The 22,996-nt window shown below is 33.1% G+C and overlaps 2 protein-coding genes across 2 annotated transcripts in view; both read right to left on the bottom strand.

The window, feature by feature from the left end:
- Positions 1–22,197, bottom strand: part of LOC107072216 (uncharacterized) — a 34,667-nt gene extending 12,470 nt beyond the window's left edge. The window contains exon 1 of the mRNA XM_089175314.1: positions 22,055–22,197. The gene's annotated coding sequence lies outside the window, so the exon portion shown is untranslated. The remainder of the gene's footprint in view (positions 1–22,054) is intronic.
- LOC107072217 (uncharacterized) lies at positions 33–22,195 on the bottom strand. Its single transcript, XM_015331975.2, has 2 exons — positions 22,055–22,195; positions 33–8,410 (listed from the first exon to the last, which is right to left on the bottom strand). Exon 2 carries the CDS (start codon positions 8,407–8,409, stop codon positions 7,537–7,539), a length of 873 nt encoding a protein of 290 aa, XP_015187461.1. The 5' UTR covers position 8,410; positions 22,055–22,195; the 3' UTR covers positions 33–7,536.
- Positions 22,198–22,996: the final 799 nt, after the last annotated feature.

The raw sequence follows: 22,996 nt of genomic DNA, 5'->3' as shown, positions 1-22,996 counted from the left end.
AATAGAAAGAACTACCAAATTACAAAACAATGGAGCGTTTCATAAAGATTTATTTTCGAAAAAGTCGTGCGTCAAATGTATAAGTGGTACAATAGAGAAATGCCATAAGAAAGCTTATTAGTTGCTAGTCGTATAGTAATAATTGTAGGTAGCAGTAAATTGCAAATAGTGATGTGATAATATTTTAGTAACTATGAGAATGATTACGATCGTTACGGCTCGCTGATCGGTCCTTCCTTTTTTTAATCATTTCATGCAATCCATTCGTTCTTTCTCGCTACGATATTTTCAATAATCTTAAAACTACGAAATAGCAAATCGTTCGATGAATTTTGTTTTTCTCGAATAAAGTACATACATTAGAAATGCATTTATAAAGAAAATTGTGTCAAACAAATTGAGTCTAATCTGAGGAAAAGGAGCAAACTCATCGCGCAAGAAATTAGTTGGCAATGCACGATCGATCACGATTCTAAATAAATCATAAAGATTAATCGTATCGAAATAATTGAACACGTTTGTTTGACACGTCTTCCTTTAAATCACTTTTTCTTTCATAACTTTGTTGTGTTGTTGTTGTTGTTTTTTTTTTTTTTTTTTTTTTATCGGCTTCTCATTATCGGACTTTTACTAACAATCTCGAAGACATATTGCTTTCGTCGACGAAGAACAACTTGGAAATCCAAAAAAAGAACTGCTGGAAAATAAAAAAACAACGTCTGATCGAGCATTATATGCAGTAATCTTCATCGACGAACTTCCCAAACGCGAGATTGTTATTTTTATATTATTTTTCCCCCTAGCAAGCATCGTCGCAAGCACCGTCGCAAGCACCGTCGCAAGCGGCTCGGAAACTTTGTCCTTAATTTTCGAAGAATAGCCTTTAGCCGGTTCACCTCGAAACAACGAGAAAAGACAAAATGGTGGATGATACAGGGAAAGAGAGAGAAAGAGAGAAAGATAACTATCTCCTGAATTTCTTCGAGGATCGATGGATCGTTGTGTACCAAATGCACGAGAACAAACATTTCTATTTTTTCTTTCTAATCTAGCAAAATAAAAGCTCTCTTTCTAAGTCAACGATTTTCAAAGCATCATCATCTGCATCATATTCCCGAAACGCAAAAATCTTCTAGCATTGTATTAAAAAAATATGGAAAAAATATCTCTCTGTTTTTTTTTCCTGGGTCGTAAAATATTGAAAAGGAAAAAGAATAAAATAAAATCAAATAAATAAGTAGTGAACGATCGTAGCGATGATTGTTTTAAGTACGTCCTCTGTAATCATCCTTGACAATGGTCCAACATCTCGATTAAATGAGAAACTCGCGCGTGATATAAATCCTTTGTAAAGGTATAATCGGGTCAGAGACGAGACGAGACGAGACGAGACGATCATCGTACCGTTACCGTGTGATTCTGATGCTTTAAGCAACACGCATATATGCATGTAGTACTTACGTAGCTACGTATGCAACTGCATGAACATTACATGAACACTACATGAACTCTCGAGGTCAACGGCACATGACGTCGATCGATTTATCCTACGCGATGGTTCTGTTTTATCTTCTAATAATTCCAATATAGAAGAACTTAACGTTGGAATAATAATAATAACGCAGTTTAGTCTCTTCAACAAGATGCTTATCGTAATCGCTTCTGTGTAATATCTACATTTTCATGTATAATCTAAGCTATTTTTTTTCCGTTTCGTAGTTTTCTTACGCACTCCTTCTCTTGCACCCCTTTCCCCCCAACTCTCTTAAAACAAACGCACAGATATACATATATATCACACATACGCATACTCGCACACAAAGATCTATAAGTTCTCTCATTCAAAAAAAAAAAGTCATTTATTATCGTGTTTCGGTATGTCAATTTTCAAGATCGTTTTAACAACCGAAATATGCCTTTTTCGACTATTCGTAAATTTGTATTATATTTTAATTAGAAAGCCTCGAAGCTTCGTATTCTCTAAAAAGTATTTTTTCTTTTTTTTTCTGTTTTTTTTTTTGTTCTTTTTCCTCTCTTTTCTTTTCGTCTCTTCGTTAAATCGAGGCTAACAGTAGTTACGTGGTAATGTAAATAAATTGTACCACTTATTTATTTTTTTTTCTTTGAATACACCTGTACCTCGTACCGACGAATCGGTTCAATTTATCGATCATAAATTAAAAATAGGATACAGGTATATTCACCAATCGCTAAACGATATATTAGATTATTGCATTTTTTTCATCAATGATTTAATTTGAAGAATTCAAACAAATATCTGCACCTGCAATGGATAATTAGACGTGTAATATTCTGACCTAAACATAAGAAATGCGATACAAATTATGCAATAATCTAATAAATATATTTTATTTATATGTTAATGTGTGTATATATATATATACACAGTATTTGTTGTGCATTTAAAAAATCACTCTCTTTTTAATAATATACAGCGATAAAAAAGTTTGTCAACTTGTATAGAATTGGAGCACGGTTTTGATCGGAGAGGGACAAGTACAGTTAGTGTAGTATAGATAAACAGTAATTACCATTGTGTTTTTTCCCCCTTTTTCCAATGCTATCTTTTTTTTCTTTTACATTATCTTCTTGTTTCTTATTTCACTTCTCAACTCTTTCTGTTGTCTCTAAACTAATCCACAAAAAGAGCGAAGTACAGAAGTAGTACGCGCGCCACTTAAAAATTAGTTTTGCAATGTTAGCTTTTCGGTCGTGGGAATAGAAGAAGTAGCTCTCGACTCTGTTGAAAAAGGAACAAACAAAAGAAACAAAAAAAAATACAGGGAGAGAAATAAAAAAGCAGAACGTGTTCAAAGTCACCAGGGATGCATAATTGTATGATTACACTATATAAATATGTATTTAAGAAAAAATAATGAAGTATTATACATACATACATACATGCACAAGTATAACTGCTTCTTTAAACGTAGATTTTTAATTATAACTCGTAAAACAAATTATATATATTATTATTATTATTATTATTGTTGCCCTTTTTTTCGATGCAAAAATTAATATGCGACAAATTAAAAAATAAACGAACAAAATTAAATTGCTTCCCATTGACGTCGAAAAGCTAGAAAAAAATACGAAACACATCGTGAAAGGCACTTTCACTCAATTGTATGATCTTAAAAGATGCATCCATATTTGTTTTTCTCTTTCACTCTACTTTTCTCTCTCTCTCTCTCTCTCTCTCTCTCTCTCTCTCTTTCTCTCTTTGTTGCATACGCGTTCTCCTATCAATTAGTTCTCTTATCAATTTCATGTACAATTAGATGAAATAACATTCCCTCGTCGATCTTTGCAAGAGCGTACAAAAATTGGAATTGCGCGGAATGCAAAAAGTGAAGACACGTTATCTCTAATAAATGTATAAGAGTGTCTCAATTAAAAAAGGTACAGGTGTATAATAATATAGTATAATATATAATATAATATAATATAATATAATGTAATATAATATATATGTAAATGTATAATATATACATTTAAATATTTACAGAGTAAGATTCTTCGAAAGAACGTTTCTTCTTTTCATTCATCTTTTATTCCTTTAAACACGTTTCCCTTTCATGCGAATTTTAATTAATTCTTTTTTTCTACTTTTTATCTTGGGTGTGTGTGTGTGTGTGTGTGTGTGTGTGTGTGTGTGTGTGTGTGTGTGTGTGTGTGTGTGTGTGTAATTTTTCTTGTTCATTTTTTTTTCATTGGATCACAGAATGGTAGCGCCCGAGCATGGCAATATTCTTACTCTCTAACATAAGACGTCAGAAAACGATCCGAAATTAAAACAGATAAACGGAATAAATGAGAAAATAATTCGAATTTTTTGCTAATGTCGTATTTATCGAAGAAAAAAAAAAGAGAAGGACGAAATTATAAAATTCCAATAACGGGGAATGAAAAAGAAAAAAAAAAAGAAATAAAATATTCAATCTAAGTTGGTCTCTGTGCGAATCGGATCGTTTCCGAAAGTCATTTTTGTTGTCTTTTCTTTTGGTTTAATTTATGACTAGCGTATTATATAATACGTAAACACTCGAGGGTATTATAAAATGGAATATATAGCATATATTAAAATTATCATCTAGCTTAAGATTAACGCGCACCATCAGTCACTGGACGTCGAGGGTGTTCTACGAAATACTGTTATTCGACTGTATGACCAAACGATAGAATACCCCCCATAGATTTGCGTCACCACGTAACTCGGATTCACCGAAGGGACATTCTCATGCGTTCAATTCTTCATCGATTCGAATATTTTATATTCCTTTCCATTTCTCTCTCGTTCTCTCGTTCTCTCTTTTTCTCTTTCTCTCTCTTTCCAAAAAGAAGAAGAAGAAGAAGAAGAAGAAGAAGATATTGACATCGAGCCGAAGATAGTAGATATTTATTACGTTTCTGACGTAAGAATAAATTCTCGATAGGAATCCCGACCAATCGATAATAAAACGAGCAAAAAGAGACATTTATTATATTTCTCTTCTCTTTTATTTTTCTTTTAATTTTATTTCGATCGACCTATCATCATCATTCGGTAGAAATAATCCTGACGATTCCTAGGCAGAATATTTTTGGCTGATTATTTATATATATATATATATTTCTTTTTTATATTTTAATAATTTTTGTGTATGTGTTTTATTTAATTTTTTTCATGGACGTCCCCAAGGTGGTCAAAACATTGATTCGATCGATTGTGATAGATAAATATCGATCGAAATGTTCATGTAATTTGTTAAAAAAACGTAAAAGAGAATGCAAGCGCAATGACTGATACTGGATCGAACATTGAGACGTTCGTATTTGAAATGTTTACAGATTAATGAGTATGTTCGCGTTGATAATACGATTAGTATTACGAGTTACGATTAGTAATAATTAGTTCATATGTATCTCTTTCTCTCGTCGCGTTAGTTGCTTTTTTCCTCTTATTGTTGAATGAACACGCGAAGAGTCCGCCGATATGCCGCTCGCTAATAATTCTTCATCTCAACGATCGTAATCGCTAATGGTAATAATCTTTTTTTTTTTCATTTATTCTTTTTTTCCTCCACTGTTTATCCTTTCCTTCATGCTTTATCTCTATAACGTTTGCTTCGAATTAATTTATCTTGGTCCTTGAATTATTCGTTTTCTCCGTTTTGTTTTTTATTTATTTTTTTTATTTTTTTATTTTTTTATTTTTTTATTATTTTTTTTTTTATTATAATTTTATAGATTTTTTTCTTTTCACTTCATTACTTTTCTCTCTTTAACACGCTCACTTTATTTTATTATATTTAATAAAACATTCCATTCTGATTGACGTAATATCTGCCACGTAAATGCTGCCAAGTACGTAATTAAATGTACGAGTCTCGTTACGTCATTCTTCAAACTCTACTTTCATCATATTTATCTGTAAACATCTTATCGAGAGGTTTATTATCTTACCTCTTTTCAACTCCTTAACAATTAGTTTTTATCATACGACAGAGACACACACATTTTTATTTCGTTTCTTGTCTTTTTTTTTTTTTTGATATTTTTCTTTTTTTTTTACAATTTTTTTTAGTTTCACATTTCTATTAGTTTCCATTTGACGTCTTAAACATCTTAATTCACATTGAAAAAGATATACAGCCTATTCGAAGGCATTAATTGGACGAAAGTACGATTACCTATCAATCGTAGGCGATAAGCGATCTAGAAACCAGATCGTTTTGATCCAAAACGATTTTTCTCACTTTCGATTAAACTTGATAGAATTATTGTGCCAACTAAAAAAAAAAGAGAAAAGAAAAGAAAAAAACAATAAATCTCTGTTCTCACCAAAAATAATAAAAATCTCAAACGCATTGATCGAAATAATATTCAAATTCGATGGAATTAGTTAAGTTTAATGGAATGCATATTGACATAAAAAAAAGAAAAGAACCAACATTTATAAAATAAACATTAATTGAATCATAGTAATTGTACGTATATAATATATATGTATATATGTATGTATGTGCATAAGTAAATTTGTTTGATCTTTTTTTCTTGTCTTTCATTTATCTCCACGTATAAAAGATATTCTATCGATTATTTCACATTCTTAAACACCTGTCGAATATTTACAAATATTTTGTAAAATCGAGCTGTTTCATTTGTTTATGAGTAGAATGACGATGTGTAAATTTGATTGTACATGATTGTTACATCGCTAATTTCCACGTTCTTTCGTGATTCAAAGAAAACCTTTATAAATCATGATCGACATAAATGATCAGATATATTAGACGAATGATATATTTTTCCTAACTTAGAAAAAATATAGACAACGCGTCAAAACAATCATTAGAATCGCAGAAAGGAATGTTTTAATTATTAATAATCTTTTAAAGATTTAAGTATCGTATTGATCACGAATACATTTTCCAAATAACGAACGTCCAGAATTATATTACGAATTATTTTTCCATTTTCGATTTGCTCATACGCAATTATAGTATTTTCACTGGAAATTCTGTTGTCCCGATCGCGTTCAATATTTTTCATTTTGAAAACGAACAAAGTTGAAAATTTACACCACCAGTCGTAGTTCGTGATCGTTTTAATCACATAAGTGCTGTTGAAGGTTCTAACGAATTTTATAAAATAGGAACATTTAATTAATAAACTCAAGTTTGAGTGTAATTGAAATGTGAACAGGCAGTGTTTAGTAGAATAAAGTAATGACAAAAGTTAGTTTATACTTGTTGTCCGCTAGATAATTTAAAGAAACGTAAAAATAATATGTTTGAGGTGTTAGTTCGTTTGCGAGTTTTTTTGTTAAATAAATTTGGTTTGTAGAACGACGTTCTTCGTAAACCGAAACTAATGTTATAACGGATAATGTTATGGATAACAGGTCTGCGTGGTTAAAGGATTAAATCGATATAACAAGCCTATTCGATTCAAAGCAGAAATTTCTAACTCCTAGCGTAATACCGAGCTTAATTTGACAGAGTATACCTTCTAGTCGTTGATGGAAATTCGTGTCGGCAACACGCAAAGCACGACGTTTATAATACGATCACCGTAAATGATCGTCGGAAGCAAAATTACAAACTTTCCTTCTGAACATCATTGATGTTGCAAAATCGTTGGAAAATCGTTGGAAAATCGTTGGAGAATCGTTCCTCTCTCTCTCTATATATATATATATCGATAATCATTTTGACGTTCGTATCATCTCTCATTGGAATGTATAATAACAATATTATCCTTTGTTAAACGAAAGGATTAAATAATGATTTTCAACGAAGATAAATAGTCCGAATTTTGGAATCAGGAGACAACGATAATGAAGCGTTTATTCCTGTCACCAAGGATTAGATTAGAAATTGTCTAAGATATGCCAAGGATGGTGATAGACGTTATAATAGATCATGTTAGATTTTTCGACGCGCAAACGTTAGTTAGGGGACTTGTTGAAAAGCCCAAAAGCGATTGACATTTAATTCGCGATTTGAAAGGAAGTAAGAGCTTCTTTGACATCTAAATTCTCGAGACGTAAAGAGATCTATGAGCTTGTTGAGGGTTTCCATTTTGCTTGGAATATTTAGGATTTTGTAAAAGTTCTCTCGTCTCGCTAGGTGAACCAGGACTGAGGCTGTTGGTAGTTGACGTTTCAACTCGATCGCTGATGATTTCTTCTTCGGTGATTTGTTCGAGAAAGAGAGTCGACTGTACGTTTTGATTATCGCCGTTGATAACCGGTGGCGGAGAGTAAGCCGGTGGAGGGCTCTTCGGTGGAGAGTTTTCCGAGTTCTTTTCATCTTCAGTCGTGATCGATCCAACGGACGGTATCTGCTGCATCTGTTTGACCCTTCTGGCGTGTCTGGTGGTGAGTCCACCAGTTTCGACATCTCTTTCTAATCGATGCCCTGACCTGGACCTGGTTAATTGTCTTTGAACGTATTCCTCGAGATCGTTTTCTTCCTTCCTTGCAATTAAACGATTGAGAATGATCAAAAAGATGCCAACTAAGATGGCGAAGAGACCAACAGCGACCAACTCATTCCACCAACCGCCGGAGCGTTCGCTACTCCAGTGAGCCAAATCACCGGGCAGAAGACCGCTCATCAGTAAGAATGCTCCCAAAACTAAAAAGACCACTCCGATGTGGAGCATCCCAATAGAAGTGACCACCTTTGTATCCAACATGCCTTGTCCCGCGGCGCGATTAGGGTGTGCTCCTTTATGGTGTCTTGGATGATGGTCCAGGGAACCGGTCGACGCTCTCGGCGATGTCAGCCCACTCTCACCCGATTGGGCGCTATAACGGCGCTCACGAGCACGACGTTGCTCATCCCGACGCTTTCTTTGACGCTTGATGGCCAGCGCCGAATGCAATCCAACCGCGTGCATCCTGCAACACCGGAAATACAACCCTTGCTGAGTCAACTTCTATAATTCTTCTACGACTTTATACACTTCTTGCAATAATTCAATTACTCGAACTATCATCGACGAAACATAAGGTTTTCTCTTTCTCTCTCTTTTCAAATATGTACACAGACACACACACAAACACACACACACACACACACATACACTTTCGTACTCTAACCTCAAGTGATTTGGAAAGTTTAGTGAATCTAAGGGCTATAGGGTTTGCTCACGAGGTTACAGGATGCACTGCGATGGAGTGACACGTCCGATATGTTATATTTTCATTTGCTATTATTTCCTTGTTACCAAGAGGGTGACTCGCTCTCGATGTCCTTGAATCCCCGAAGGCTTCTTCTTAAGCTTTCTCTCTCTCTCTCTCTTTTTTTCACCCTCTCTTGATAACGTGACAATCGCCAGCTGAAGAGAAAATAATCTAACAAGAAATTATAAGAAGAGAGAGAAAAACAAAAGAAAACAAAAATTAATAAAGGACGAAGAAAAATATTATGATCGCGTTTTATTATTTCTTTTGAAAATATGATATAGAAAAAGATCCTCCAAGTAATCTTCCACATATTCGTATATTCTCATACGATACGAAATTCTTTTCCCTACCCGAGACTTTTTTCTTCCGTAATGAAATATTAATGAACCTTTTTTTATGCAATCATCTTTTTCTCCTCACCATGGCATTTAATTGAGGGTTCAATTAGAAGGACGAGTTCGATAAGTGGGTCATTTATTTTAGACGATAATATAAGATAAATATTTGACAAAATTCTAAGCAATAAAACGAGAATTGCTTATCTTATTTATTTATTTTTTATTTCTACTTGTTAAAATAGAAAAATGTGGCCTATATATTTCGAACGTTTCAAGAGGAGTATCAAAGGAGAATTAATTCGATAGAAAGTTTCTTCTTCATTCGTTTGATTTGAAGAACTTGCGTCGTGCAGGATGTAAGTGGTTATGAATCGATGCAAATCAACGTAAGAATCAATGCAATTTACTAAACTTTCTATCTCGACTACGTCCTAACATATTTTTCGAACTTTACAATTTTCCTTTTCACATACGATAGATTTATTTGACTCTATTCGATCGAAAATCGAAGATGAAAGAAAACAAGGAATAGAAAAGAAAAGATTTGTAATTTTATCGAATTGCCTGTACTTTATAAACCGATCATATTTCGTCATAAACTTGAAATTGTGATAAAACCTACTACTTTAAAGTCAATGGATTTCCTCGCAAGGTGTGTCACAGTAATATATTACCTACTAGATATAAAATAACGTATCACGTAAGAGATATCGGCTAAACTGGACCTTCTCAAAGAATATTTTTATTTGAAGAAAAAAAAAAAAAAACAAGAAAAGTTACAAAATGTCACGTCGAGAGAGAGAAATCAAATGAAAGGTGAAAGGTTGACGTTATCGACCATATGACACAGTATGCAATTGTATGTGCAATTGTATATACAATTAAATCTACACATTGATGTATAATCTCGCATTGACGTTACAATTCTCGAATGTTATCTATTATTTTATTTAATGCACAATCAATATACGCGATAAAAATTATCCGAACGTACTCATATTTGATAATGACGAAATTGATATCTATAACTAATGAATTGATACGAATTTAGCCAGTAATTAATTAACGATCATTAATTAAAACCTTTCAGGGTGTACATTTGATTTCATGATTTTTTCCTGATCTACTGGTTTTAATGAAATCAATTTACGTATTTAACAACTTGTAAAGAAATAATTAAGCTAAGGTTTGAATAATTTACGTAAAGCTTGTATTTAAATAAAAGAAAAATCTAAAAAGATACAAAAGTATCTACTACATTTACATTCGTACGACATTCATTAAGTATTTCTCAAACAAAAAATGATCTTCTTTTAATCTTCTTTTACTTGACAAATAAGTATGTACTATCTTTGCTTGAGAAGAAAATTTACTTAGTTAATTTACAATTTAAATTACTTTCTTCCAAAAACTTGCAAGTGAGAGAGAAAGAGAGAGAGAGAGAGAGAGAGAGAGAACATAATTACATAGATCTATGTAAGAAATAAAAAAAAAATATATATATATATATATAGTAATTATTTAATAAGCGCAGTTGCATGCAATACATAAATATGAAGCGAAGGATAAACAGTAATTTTTTGCATTTATATTATACTGCTAAGCAAATTATTTTTATTCTAAATTGTTTTATTCTTTAATAATAATAATATTAATATTATTTTAAACTTGACATTTGATTATTTTAAAGATTTCGTAGTATACTTGAAAAATGATATATCAAAGAGAAATTCGTGAAAAAAAAAATAGAAATATAATGGGAATGTAAAACGAATGAAAGTTACTAGAAGCGAGCTGTAATACTTTGACTATGTTGAAATTAATTACTCCCAAGGTGCATGAATTTTTTTCCTAGTTAAAGGAATCCTCTTCGCGAGATTTCCAAAATGGCTCTTTAGAAATTCGACAAAATGAAATCCTAACCGAGTATCGAGTAAAATATAGAGAAGAAAGAAACGCGTACCTCTTGAGGTTACATTTATTTTAGGATTCACGTATAAATGATCACAAATTATTATTCACCCATTCGACCACAGAAATACTAAAGTTTCGTTAACGTTCAAATTTGATGATAACATAACCGCAACTATAAATATGAATATTTCGCGCACGTATTATTTTATATGTATATTCGATTTTATATTTATTTTAATTTCCGAGTTAATTATTCTTAATTGCATATTGTAAAAATTTCATAAAAACGAAAAGAATAAAAAAAAAACAACAAATATTAATAAATGAAATAAATATCATCCAACGATACTCCCTCTTTATACCTACGTTTATAATTGTTTCTTGTTTGGGAAATACTGTTTTGTTATCGAAAAAGGATGTGTTTGCTCGCGCGAAAATGATCCTACCAAAACACGTAGATACTCGTTATCATTTGTTCTCCATATATACATTTACAAATATTTCTTTGCAAGTCTCATCATTTTAAATGAGATTTTAATATTGTAAAGGCTTATTATTTAACGAATGAAATTTTTCACCAATTTAATTTCGATCGAATTAATCATCCCTTTCCGTCCCGCCTTTCTGTCATTATTTATAAACCATTTTTTTCAATACGGTGCTGTAACAATTCAAAAGATCTTCCGTTTATTGGATAAAAGAGTAAATCCACTTGTGTCGTGCATTAACTTCGTCCTTTGTCTTTATATTAGATTCCGTAAATATAATCGAATCGTGTCAACTCGAAAAAACAAGAAGAAAAAAAAAGGTAGGCTTCGCTAGCAAAGAAGGATAAGAAAGAAGAAATAGTATTCTAGCTACGAAGTTAAAAAGTAAAGGGAAAAAAAAGGAGGAAAGGTTTTCTCGATAACTTACGTAATGACGTAAACATAATTTCGACGATAAATTCGAAAAGAAGGAACGGCTAAAAGATCAATGAGAAATAAAACGACACGATGACTATGGCAAAAGAATACCAAAGAATACAAAAGAGAAAATTGTATTATATAGAAATTGAAAAACGAAGGGGGAGAGAAAAATGTGGATAAAAAAAATCAAAGGAGCATGCTCGTAGGAGGATGTAAGAATGTGTATGTATTGATAATATTAAAAAAAAAATAAAAGAAGAAAAGAAAAGGGTAAGATAAAGGAAAGAGGTCGATTGAGGGTTGGATGAGAACGAATAAAAAGAAAAAAATAGGAAAGAAAGGGCAGGTCTGACGGTAAATACTCTCTCGTTCTCGGCGATCACGATATATGGAACGCAGAACCATTTCCTGCGTTGCTTCTGTCGATCAATAAACCATCCTCATACCCTTTTGGTGAAACGCAAACACAAAGTACATGAGACAGATAGTGCGCTACGTGCATCGCGCGTTAGCAAGGAAACAAAAGCTTCTATATAGGGTGTTCCGTTGATAAGATCTCTAATTTAGGAAACGTGTAATTAACAAATAGATTCGATAGCACATCTATGCGCTATTTTTATATCCTTCTACATTTTATCACTTCTAATTTGGGTGATTATTTTTTTCTTCCAAATTATGCAAAGACATTTTTATTCACGATTGTATAAATAAACTAATTCAGATAAATTATTACCAATACTACAAAATGAAAAATAATATTTCCTAAAATGGGAATATTATTTCTCCGAAGTGAATAGTAATACTCCGTAAATGTTAAATACGTGCACTTATGTAGGTTTATGTGCATGTTTCTTAATTATAGAACTTGTTGGCTGCGTTGTTCGCATGAACATACGGCGCCAGGATGCTTTCGTACCGAGCAAAAGGAGGAGAAAATTAATGACAAACGATCCTACAACGCTCAGGAAAAAGGAGAAGAAGAAGCCTTGAAAATGCCGACGGTGTAGGAGTAAAAAGGGGACGGTATGTGTTATATGTTAGGGAATGACTATAGTATTTTCTACGAACTTTGCAAATAGAGAATAAGTTAATATCTCAGTTGGAGAACTTGTAATATGTAATTAAGTACATACATTCCAGTTAAATAGTCTTTTTTTTATCTATGTACTTTCTCATAGAAATGGAATATCTCATCTCAAATCCTGTTTTATAAACGTCAAAATAAAAATGGTTGATATATTTATAAGAAAGAGTGCGACGAAAAATACTTCACTATCATTTCAATAAATATCTTTGCAATTGTGTTAGATTTTATTCGTTAGAAAAAAGTTCATAATAAATAAGTTGGCTCTAACAGGTATATATAGTTACTTATACCAGGGAGTAAGTAAAGTACTAAGGCTAGTAACCTCCTTCAAACATTAAAATCCGCTTTGAGGTCAAGCAGTACTTGGAGAAGGATTCGGTTAATGTAAATTTTTCGTGTCGTTACGAGGTAACCAGAATGACAGAGAGAGAGTGAGAGAGAAAGAAGGAATACCAGTGCAGACCTCGAGTGGAACCTTCGTAAAAAAGAGAATACCTTTGAGATCTTTTCATCCGTTAATTTTCATGCATTTCTTAGAAGTCTTGGAGAAAAAAGAGAAAGAAATTGTTTCTCGAGAACAATGAAACAGAACATTTTCAATTATTATACACTTTGACGATGCACGGATCTTACGTTCGATAGATTCTAATTAGTATGTTTTATTAATTAACTATATTAGAAGACAAAAGAATCGGCTACAACAAAGATGATAGGTAAATAGACATTTTTACTTATATAAAAGTGATCAAGACAAAAGAACCTATATCCAAAATGTATTACTCAAATATCAAGTACTCATTAATTAACAGGACGAAAAAAAAGGAACAGAGAACAAGATTTTACAGACACGAAAAGATCGGTTGCATACATTTGAAATCGATATCTTGGCGAGTATCCAACTGGTATGTATGTCACGACATTAAAGGGTTGTTGATCTTTACGTATTTGACGTTAAGCCAAGGGAAAGAAGAAAATCGGTTAGCTTAACACACGATGTTACTTGAATTAGTTGCATCGAATTGCATCGAATTGCATCGAATTGCATCGAATTGCATCGAATATTATATAAATTTTGGTTGACAAAAGCAATAGAGAAAGAGAAAATCCGACGGATCACGGGAAAATCATTCGGTTGGTAATCGCGAGTGTAAAGAAATGAAATTGAACGATAGAGTCAGAGGACAGTTCTCTGTGCATATGCATATGCATATTTGAATGCATCGTAACGTATATAATTAGGAAACAAGCCGCATCGAAGTTGACGTTGTTCGGGATGAGCAGGTAAAGCATAGGTTTAAGCTGCTTTAAATGTGAAGCACTGAGCTAGCAGCCATTCAAAAGCGTAGCTTGCGAGTATCATTCGTGAAAGGTTCCACGGTAATCCTGCGTTTGATGTTATATCAAATGAACGTATATCCCCTAGTTATCCATACATGTACACTCATTTACTTACATATGTATTTAGTTACGTCTGTAGTTGTTTCAGATATGTGTAGTAAAAACGAGCGTTAGTTCTTCAAACATGACGCGCACGTGAACACCCTTTCATTGTTCAAACTTAATGAAAGAGAGATTCGTTGAAAGAGAACAAAGTGAAGAAGATGTGCTCGATATAAACTATCAATATGTGTTACTGATGATTAATATCGACATATCTCGATTAAATTCAAGTATCAAATAATGAAATTGTGGAAATTTATCTGCCACTCATCTTGTATTCCTTTCTCTATTCTTACAAAAAAAATTGATTGAAATATTTTTTGTTTGCTTTAAAACAATGATACTTTTTAACAAACTTTATTGTGCTGTATTGTTACGTTTTCAACGAAATTATTTATAGAGATGAGAAAAAAAAAGAGTTATTACGTATTCTATTATGTTGCATTTCGATGAGAAAATACAATTGTACAAATGAACAAATTTCATTTTACTAGTTCCTATATTGTCTTTTAACCGCCGAAAGAAAACTCTCGGCGTTGCTATAATTTCGTATTTCATTTCTAATGCTGCTATTTATCGCCTCGAAGAAAAAGCTAGTGCAATACGTTAAACTTACTATGTCAGGAAGTAACGTGTAATTTTGTGATTGAAATCTACGGGTGCTGAAAAGTCTGGGAAGCAGCCAATGCGATTAAATTCATGAATTATTAATGTTTCTGTGCCAAGTTTAAGAAGAAAAGAAGAGGACAAAAAGAGAAGATCTGTGGAAATTTGGTTTTTTTTATTTTTTCCTGTAGAAATGTATCCCTACAAAATTTCATTTATATACTCGCAAGCGTCGTGTCCAGTGATTATATAACTGGATATTTTATAATGCAGTAGACGACTCGACGAAGCGTGAACACGCATATTCATGTATGCTTATGTATATGTGTGTACACGAGAGTTGTTTAAGGATAGAAGAGGCACATAGGATATAAATTCAAACACTCTCGATTAGATCGATAGGCACTCGTGCGCAGGTGAAAACACGAAACTGGTGTCGATGGGACAGATTGCTTGTGAACTATCTCAACCTTATTTTTGTTCTAAGTACTTATGTAAGTATTAAATGCTTCTCAAATGACATTTTATTCATGCATGCACAATGTAATTAACACTTGTGTAAATGATTAATTGACTTCAAATTAAGATACTTAAAACATTAAGATCGACTCGATATAAGCTGTGTAATTTAATTATGTTCATTTGTAAATATAAAAATACAATATATATTAATCTATTTTATTAATTAATTTGTTTTAATAGGTATATTTATCTTTTATAAAAAAAATCAATAATATCACGGCTTGATTAAATACGTTGGATAGAAGAAGATTGTGTCACAAAGTAACTTTGCAATATGTCTACAATTAAAGTTAGTAGAAAGCAATAGAAAGTTCAAACACAGAAACGCGTTGTTTTACTCAAGTATCGTACAATAGAACCCGTTAATCGGGAATAAATTTGAAAATGAAATGAATACGTCTTTGAGATGTATGTCAAAAGATTATTTCTTTCAAAAGTTGCTGAACCTGCAAGTAACAAGAAGCAACAAGCGGTTTCACCCTCGTTACTCTATCCAGATTCAACTTGACATCCACCTCCCTCGTTCCTCCTCTTTACATCAATTTCCAATTGTTTCTTGGCAAGCGGAGGCCTTTGATAAATAATCGATAGATACCCTTCGCGAAAACGGCCAGACTTGTTGATAATGAAAGACGAACAAGAAGACAAGAAAGTTTCAAGTTTTAACTGATTTGGCGAAAGAATTGAAAATAGAAAAGAGAAAATGAAAAATTAGTTTTGTGATAGGTACCAAGATAGAATATAAATAAGATATTTATAATTCCACAAGTAGATTTAGCACGCAAACATGACTAAACAAATTTTCTACTTTTAGTTAAAATATATTCAACATCATTTCTCACAAACAAAACATGAAGTAAAGAAAATAAACGGGAAAGAGAGAGAGAGAGAGAAAACTGTTGCTTCGAGTTAACGTAAAAGAAAAATAGATGGTCAAAGTTGATCTATCGCGACCATATTTTCTCCGATATCCTGGACTCGAATAGCGATTTTATCAAAAGAGTTACACAAGGGTAGTTATTTGACGAGACTCAAATAGAAGGTTTCCGCGGGCACTGGTGTCTAAAGCTTCACATCGATAAGGCCCGCATGAACGAACACAAAAGATTTTTTTCGTTCCCTTTAGAGTAGCCTTATTAACAAACTCGATCAAAATTAAATTCCATATTGAAGTAACTTTTTCTTTTGTCAACGACATTTAAAGCGTACATTTTTCGCATCGAATTTAATCCGAGATGTGTTATCCTTGTATAATTATTTTCCTTCTTACCTTTGCACGATATATAATTAAAGGAAAAATAATCAACTTAAAAAGACGCTTCTTCTTTCTCTTCCTTTGTTCATTTTCGTTAGAGAGAAAAATATTTTACACCCACGACGAATATTTTGTCCTTATCAAATCTATGCATACGTGAAACAGTTTGTAAAAGTTTCGATAGCTTCGTCATATTAGCTAACGTAGGAAAGTAACGTGATTAAAAAAATTTTCGGCGGAATAGCGAGCAGAGGAAAAAGTTTTTAACGAAACTCGTTGACTGCGTAAAAAAAGGTTTTGGCTCGAAAAAAAAAACAAAAAAAATAAAATAGAAGTAGAGGGTATTCATATGTTTTTTATGATCAGTAAGGAAAGAAGGAAAAGAGAAGAAATAAATAATAGGAATATAAGAACTATCGAGAATCTATATTTTCCGATGGGATAAGAAAAATCTAAAGGATAAAGGTAGATCGATAATTCCAAGGGACGACAAAATCCCAGCGAAAGATTTGAAACAAAAACGTATGACCATCCCTTTCTATCTTTTTATCTATCTATCTATACACTTCCTTTCTCAAGAGAATCGAATGGTTTACACTTGTAAAAAATAGAAAAAAATGTGATCGAAGCAGGACGCTACAAATCCCAAGGGATAACCAATCTCATGAGTATAAGTAAAGGGATCGTCCGAAATAGTTTTTCACAGAAATGAGAAAATTCCGTCTATGCTATAAGTTGTTTTTTTTTCTCTTAGCAAGGCGACATTATTCGCAAATGACACGTTTAAATTGCATTCTCTTCGATCGAATGATTTCTCTCCCTCCCTCCCTCCCTCTCTCTCTCTCTCTCTCTCTCTCTCTCTCTCTCGCACACTTTTCCCGAAATTTCATGAAAGTATGTAAGTAGAATACTTGGATTGAATGTGGCTACCATTAGCAAGGATCGATCGACGGTAAAAGCTTTCGTTGAGTGGATACGAGTATTTAAATATGTTACAAAGTTATATAGAAAAGAACCTAATTGTCGGCTCAAAAGCTCGTCTACTCCTTTCTACTGCTCCTACTCTTCGCTATTTCGCTAATTATTTTTTTTATGCTTTAGAACTTTACGCGTCGTTGGACAATAAAATCAAAGCTTTCTACTTTATCGAGCCGCACCTTTCAAAATTGTCCTTATCAACGATAAATGATATAAGTTGTTCGTGAGCTACGGCATGAATATTGCGTCGCGTTCAAATTGAATGTGGGTCATGCGAGTGACCTTTCGAACTGCCAGCAGATCGTCATGTTCCTTCGAAATCGATTCACCTTCCTACTGAAAGAGGAGGATATCTCGTCCACGAGTTTTCGTACATTTCTGTTTATATACGTGTAACTATGGCGAGTTAGCAATTTCCAGAATTTTTATTCGATTAAGTTTCTTTGAACTCTCTGCAAATGGAATTAATATCAAAACGAAACTGTAATTGTATATTTAAATATAAGCTTGCATATGTAACAAACTTGAATTATGTAGTCGTTAAATAAGAGGACTTAACTTAAACGTTCGTAATCATTTTAGATCAATATCGCGTGCAAAATTGATCGTTTCGTATAATTCGTATCGTCTAAATAGGTGCTAAGAAATCTTTAAAGCTATGACAAATCTCATTAATTGATTGTAAATGAAGACGAGCGTTGTAGAAATATTGACAATTGAAGAAAAAGACTGACAGAGATAGAATTATCTCTAATACGATTTAAACCTTACAATGTCGGATGAAGAATTTGTTTGAAATAAAATATAACAAACATGTAGTAGGATTTAGATGAGAGATATTGAATTTCTACAGTTACGTAAAATTCGGTTAAATTGAATAATATTACAATATCGATATCTACCACTTATTACAGGAAAAAAATAAAGACAAAGATATATTTCTTTTCCTCCATGACGTTATTACTCGTATATTACTCGAAGCTATTCAATAATATTGGAATAGCATCAAAATTGTCGTAGAAAACAAAGCAATTCTGAATATTATAAAATTCCCATCGTAGTTTATGCATTATAGATGCAACGTATCGGCCGATATTATTCATTCGATATTGTTCGTATTTTAAAATATTTCTTTGACGATATGTTAACAAATAACACTTGGGATATAGCAGTTCCGTGTATAGGCAGTTAGTGGTAACCAGACTGACGTGATCAAGTGCGATGCTTGTGATCTCTACATACAAATACATCTACAAAAATATACCCCATTCGTGTTGTATTGAAATACGATTAGTTACATAAAAAGAAATATATGATATCTATAGATTGAAATTTTGTAAAGGAATGTTTCTTGTCTTTGGTTGCCTTACATACATTGCCTACAGCCGATTTCGAAATAGGTAAGAATGAAAAAAAAATAAAATGATAGTCGTTTCGACTTAGCAAAGTACGGCACGGCCAAAGCAAACACTGCCGAAAGCCTAGTCTACTCTTTCCTTGTCGTTAAAAGCTCCAGCTACGTCACGGAAAAGCTTCAACTGCAGCCGAGATACGTGTGTATGTCGAACACTCGCCACTCGACGCGTTTAAAGCTCTTCGGAGCCGCTAACGTGAGAGTGTTTGATTTGCCATCGTCGTCAAAACCCGTCGATTAATCCTCCGATTCGAGATATGGATTCGATCGAGTCTCCTACCGAGCTACCTACAGACCTACCCTCCTCGAATGTCCTTCTTTGACCTTCGATCGACTCTTTTTCCTCCTCCTCCTCTTCTTAATCATTATATTGCATCATCAATATACTACATATATATACAATTTTATACATGTGTGCAAGACCATTCGCCATTGTTTCCTGTGCAGTATACAGTATTGAATTTTTAGTACACCGTTTAAAAGATCCGTTATCTGTGCCAAAGATAATATCACCCAAGTTGCCGCATTTACTATCTCTTGCTTACAACATTTAAATAGAATCATTTCTCCGTAGACTAATTTTGATGATTTATCGATGCGAATTTTTGATCTTTCTTTCTTTCTTTTTAACGTGTTATTCGTATTCGTATGAATCATACCCTATATAGGATGTTATCCGATTTTCTATTTTATACCAATTTATTAATTCAAAGTTAAATAAAGATAACGTTACTTTAAACTATCCGCATATGGTGAATTTAAGACACACATCAAATGTTGAAGTAGAAAATTGAATTGCGTTAATCTCATCAGTTCTGTACATTTGCGTACTTATTATAAAACATCGGCTAACAAAAATATTACTTTAGTATGAATAAAGTGTATGAAATATTACGACAGGTTTGAACAAATTGCTTAATACGATTGGTTTATTTAATTCCAACGAATTAAAGTCCAACAGCATTTGCTTTTGCACGGTACTCTGGTAGAACACGCCTTTCTTAACATACGCCGAATAAATACGAAAATTTCTTAGGCACAGAAATAGAAGCATTTGCCTAATGCTACATAGTATAGTTCTAAAGCACATGCTTTTACTTCGAGTAAAAGCAAATGTAGCCTGCTTCCTGTGCTGCCTGCCTGTCTTCGAGAAAATCTTCTATCATTTTGAAAGATTTAAAAAAAAACATACTCTAAATCTAAATTACTTTAAATCTATTCAAGATATGCATGTATATACATAATATATTCATCATCATGAATTAAAATTCATTTGAATTTTTAATTACTTCAAAATTTGTTAATTAACACAACAGATCGTAAAGTTATGAAACTAGTTTCAAGTGACAAAGTAATTCCGTATTTTTCGATAAACCGATCAAATTTATATGTAGAAATTGATGATGAAGGAAAGATTATATTTCGATTTTAAATAAGTATTTTAATAAATACTTTATATCCAATTAAAATTATTAATAATTCTTAATACCAATATTTATATTCTCCCATAAATTGGCTTTATAAACGACAATGTATGATAATTTTATGCGAATTTGTTTTATACTACGAATTTATTACCGTGCACGAACGATGGTCATAAATATTACAATTCTTCTCTATTACGATGGACACCCTTTTAAATATGTATAAATATATAGTGTTAGGTCCTAGAGATCAATCATTTCGTACGAATAAAACCGAATAATTGTCGATTCAGATATTGTCAACAAATGCATTTTGACGATGAATGAAAAATGAAAAGTCTTGAAAAAAGAAATAAAAGATGGACTTTTCGAAATGGAAAATAAAACAAACGATTATTCATTTGATTTTGATTATTTGTTGAAAAATTGCATTGCGCAGCAGTCATCGACCGATCCAGTGTTTACGTTCGCGCAAAGAACGGCTCGAGTCGTCGCGCATCGGAAGATCGACCGGGCTTTTAACCCTCCTGCTTTACCTTTCTTTGACCTTAAAGAAAGCTCACTTCGTTGATAATATATGTTCTAAGAAACGACTAACAAGATTTTCTTTTACGAGAGAAAAAAGAGAGATAGAAATAACATGAGACGATATACAAGAAATTATGTTCCTACCTTCTTACACCAATAATAACATTTTTAAATATACACGTAAATAATAATACGGTGTAATTAGGTATACAACATAGTGATTATTCTATAAAGTACATTTATATTATATTTATGAACAAATCTATCAACCCCTGTCAAAATGATGTATATAAGACGTTAGGTTAGTATATCGATAAAATCAACATAACATGGAAAATAAATAACACAATGAATAAATTAACTTAATTAATTAATTAACTAGTTCAAATTGGTCGTCAATCTCGTTGAAAGATTGACCGAATTTCAATAGTTTTGCCGACAAGGATCTGATTTTGTTACGTACAAATACGTTATAAATTAAATTAACAAAGTAAAGCAATTTAATTCGAGACGTTATAAAGATAGGAAGAAAATTTCAAATGGAAGAGAGAGAGAGAGAGAGAGAGAGAGAGAGAGGGAAAAGCATATGAGTAACCCGCGCGACGAAACCGAACTATTTGAAAGAGAGAGAGGAGAGCGGAGAAGGAGAAAATGAAGAGAAAGGAAGCCTGAGCCCTCGAGCTCCGCGAGTTATATCATTGTTTTCATTCGAGAGCCGTAGATCATCAATCGTAACCTGTTGCGGGAATAACATTTGAACAATAGACAAAGGTTGAACGTGACTGTTACGAACAATAATATGTATACAACATATGAACATAACTACACAATTAAAAGTAGAAAAAAGAAAAAGAAAAAGAAAAAGAAAGCAAAAATCTAACTGATGAAACTGTATATAACGATTAACGTATTATAATATATGTATAGTTGTGTATCCCTTACCTGATCCTTGTGGTCGAGCTTTCGCTCGAGTTGCTCGCTCAGAGACGACGAAAATAAGAAAAGAGAAACGATAGCCGCGAATCCCTTCCGGTCGATTGTTCGAGCTCTCACGCCATGAGCTTTCCTGTCGGTGGTGCTTCTTCGTTCTTATCGTAGTTACGACGTAGCTTGCTGCTAAAACTTTCCAAGCGGAGCTCTACCTTTTTTCCCTCTCTCGTCGCCGGGTCATTACATTTTTACGATCGACCGACGCTTTCGTTCTCTCTACTCTACTACTATTATTACTACCACCAGCACACCACCACCACCACCACCACCGGCCTCCTCCTTCTTCTTCTTCTTCTTCTTCTTCTTTCCTTTCTTTTTGTTTTTTACCTCCTCTTTTGTCTCCTCTTCAAACTTCCTACCTTTCCTCCCTCTTATACAAAATCTCTCTTTTTCCTTAGAGACACAATTGGAAAAATGTCCTTCTTCCTTTGTCTTTCTCTTCCTCTTCTTCCTCTTCTTCCTCTTCTTCCTCTTCTTCTTCCTCTTCTTCTTCTTCTTCTTGTTTCTCCAACCCTTCTTCTCGAGTTAGCACGCGCGCGCGCACCCTCTCCACGACGAAAGCTCGCCGACGAATAAAGCCCTCTCCACTTTCCGGTCTCGTCCGGAGAGACCAGGACGCGCCTTACAAAAGCACCGCGCAAGCTCGGTACCAGACTTTCTCCCCACTTCATTTCCTACTTTTCTTATATTCCATCTCACTCTTGCGCACTTCTTTCCTCCACAAGACAAAGACCGAGACAACTCGATACGCGCGACGCCATACGCTTGAACAAACTGGGACACCGTATATACACCGTACATTGCGGACGATCAAATCTTTTCTTTCTTTTTTTTTTCTTTTTTTTATTCTAGCAACATTTAAGAAATTGTTCTTTTCTTGACAGCTTCAACTAA

Source organism: Polistes dominula, unplaced genomic scaffold (genome assembly GCF_049000335.1).
Source record: "Polistes dominula isolate Pdom_NZ unplaced genomic scaffold, Pdom_raw_medaka contig_82, whole genome shotgun sequence".
Taxonomy (NCBI): Eukaryota; Metazoa; Arthropoda; class Insecta; order Hymenoptera; family Vespidae; genus Polistes; species Polistes dominula.
This window is presented reverse-complemented; position numbering and strand designations above follow the sequence as displayed.

What these genes read in the sequence shown, in the direction of transcription:
- LOC107072217 (XM_015331975.2), bottom strand. Translation starts at nt 8,409, where the DNA reads ATGCACGCGGTTGGATTGCATTCGGCGCTGGCCATCAAGCGTCAAAGA.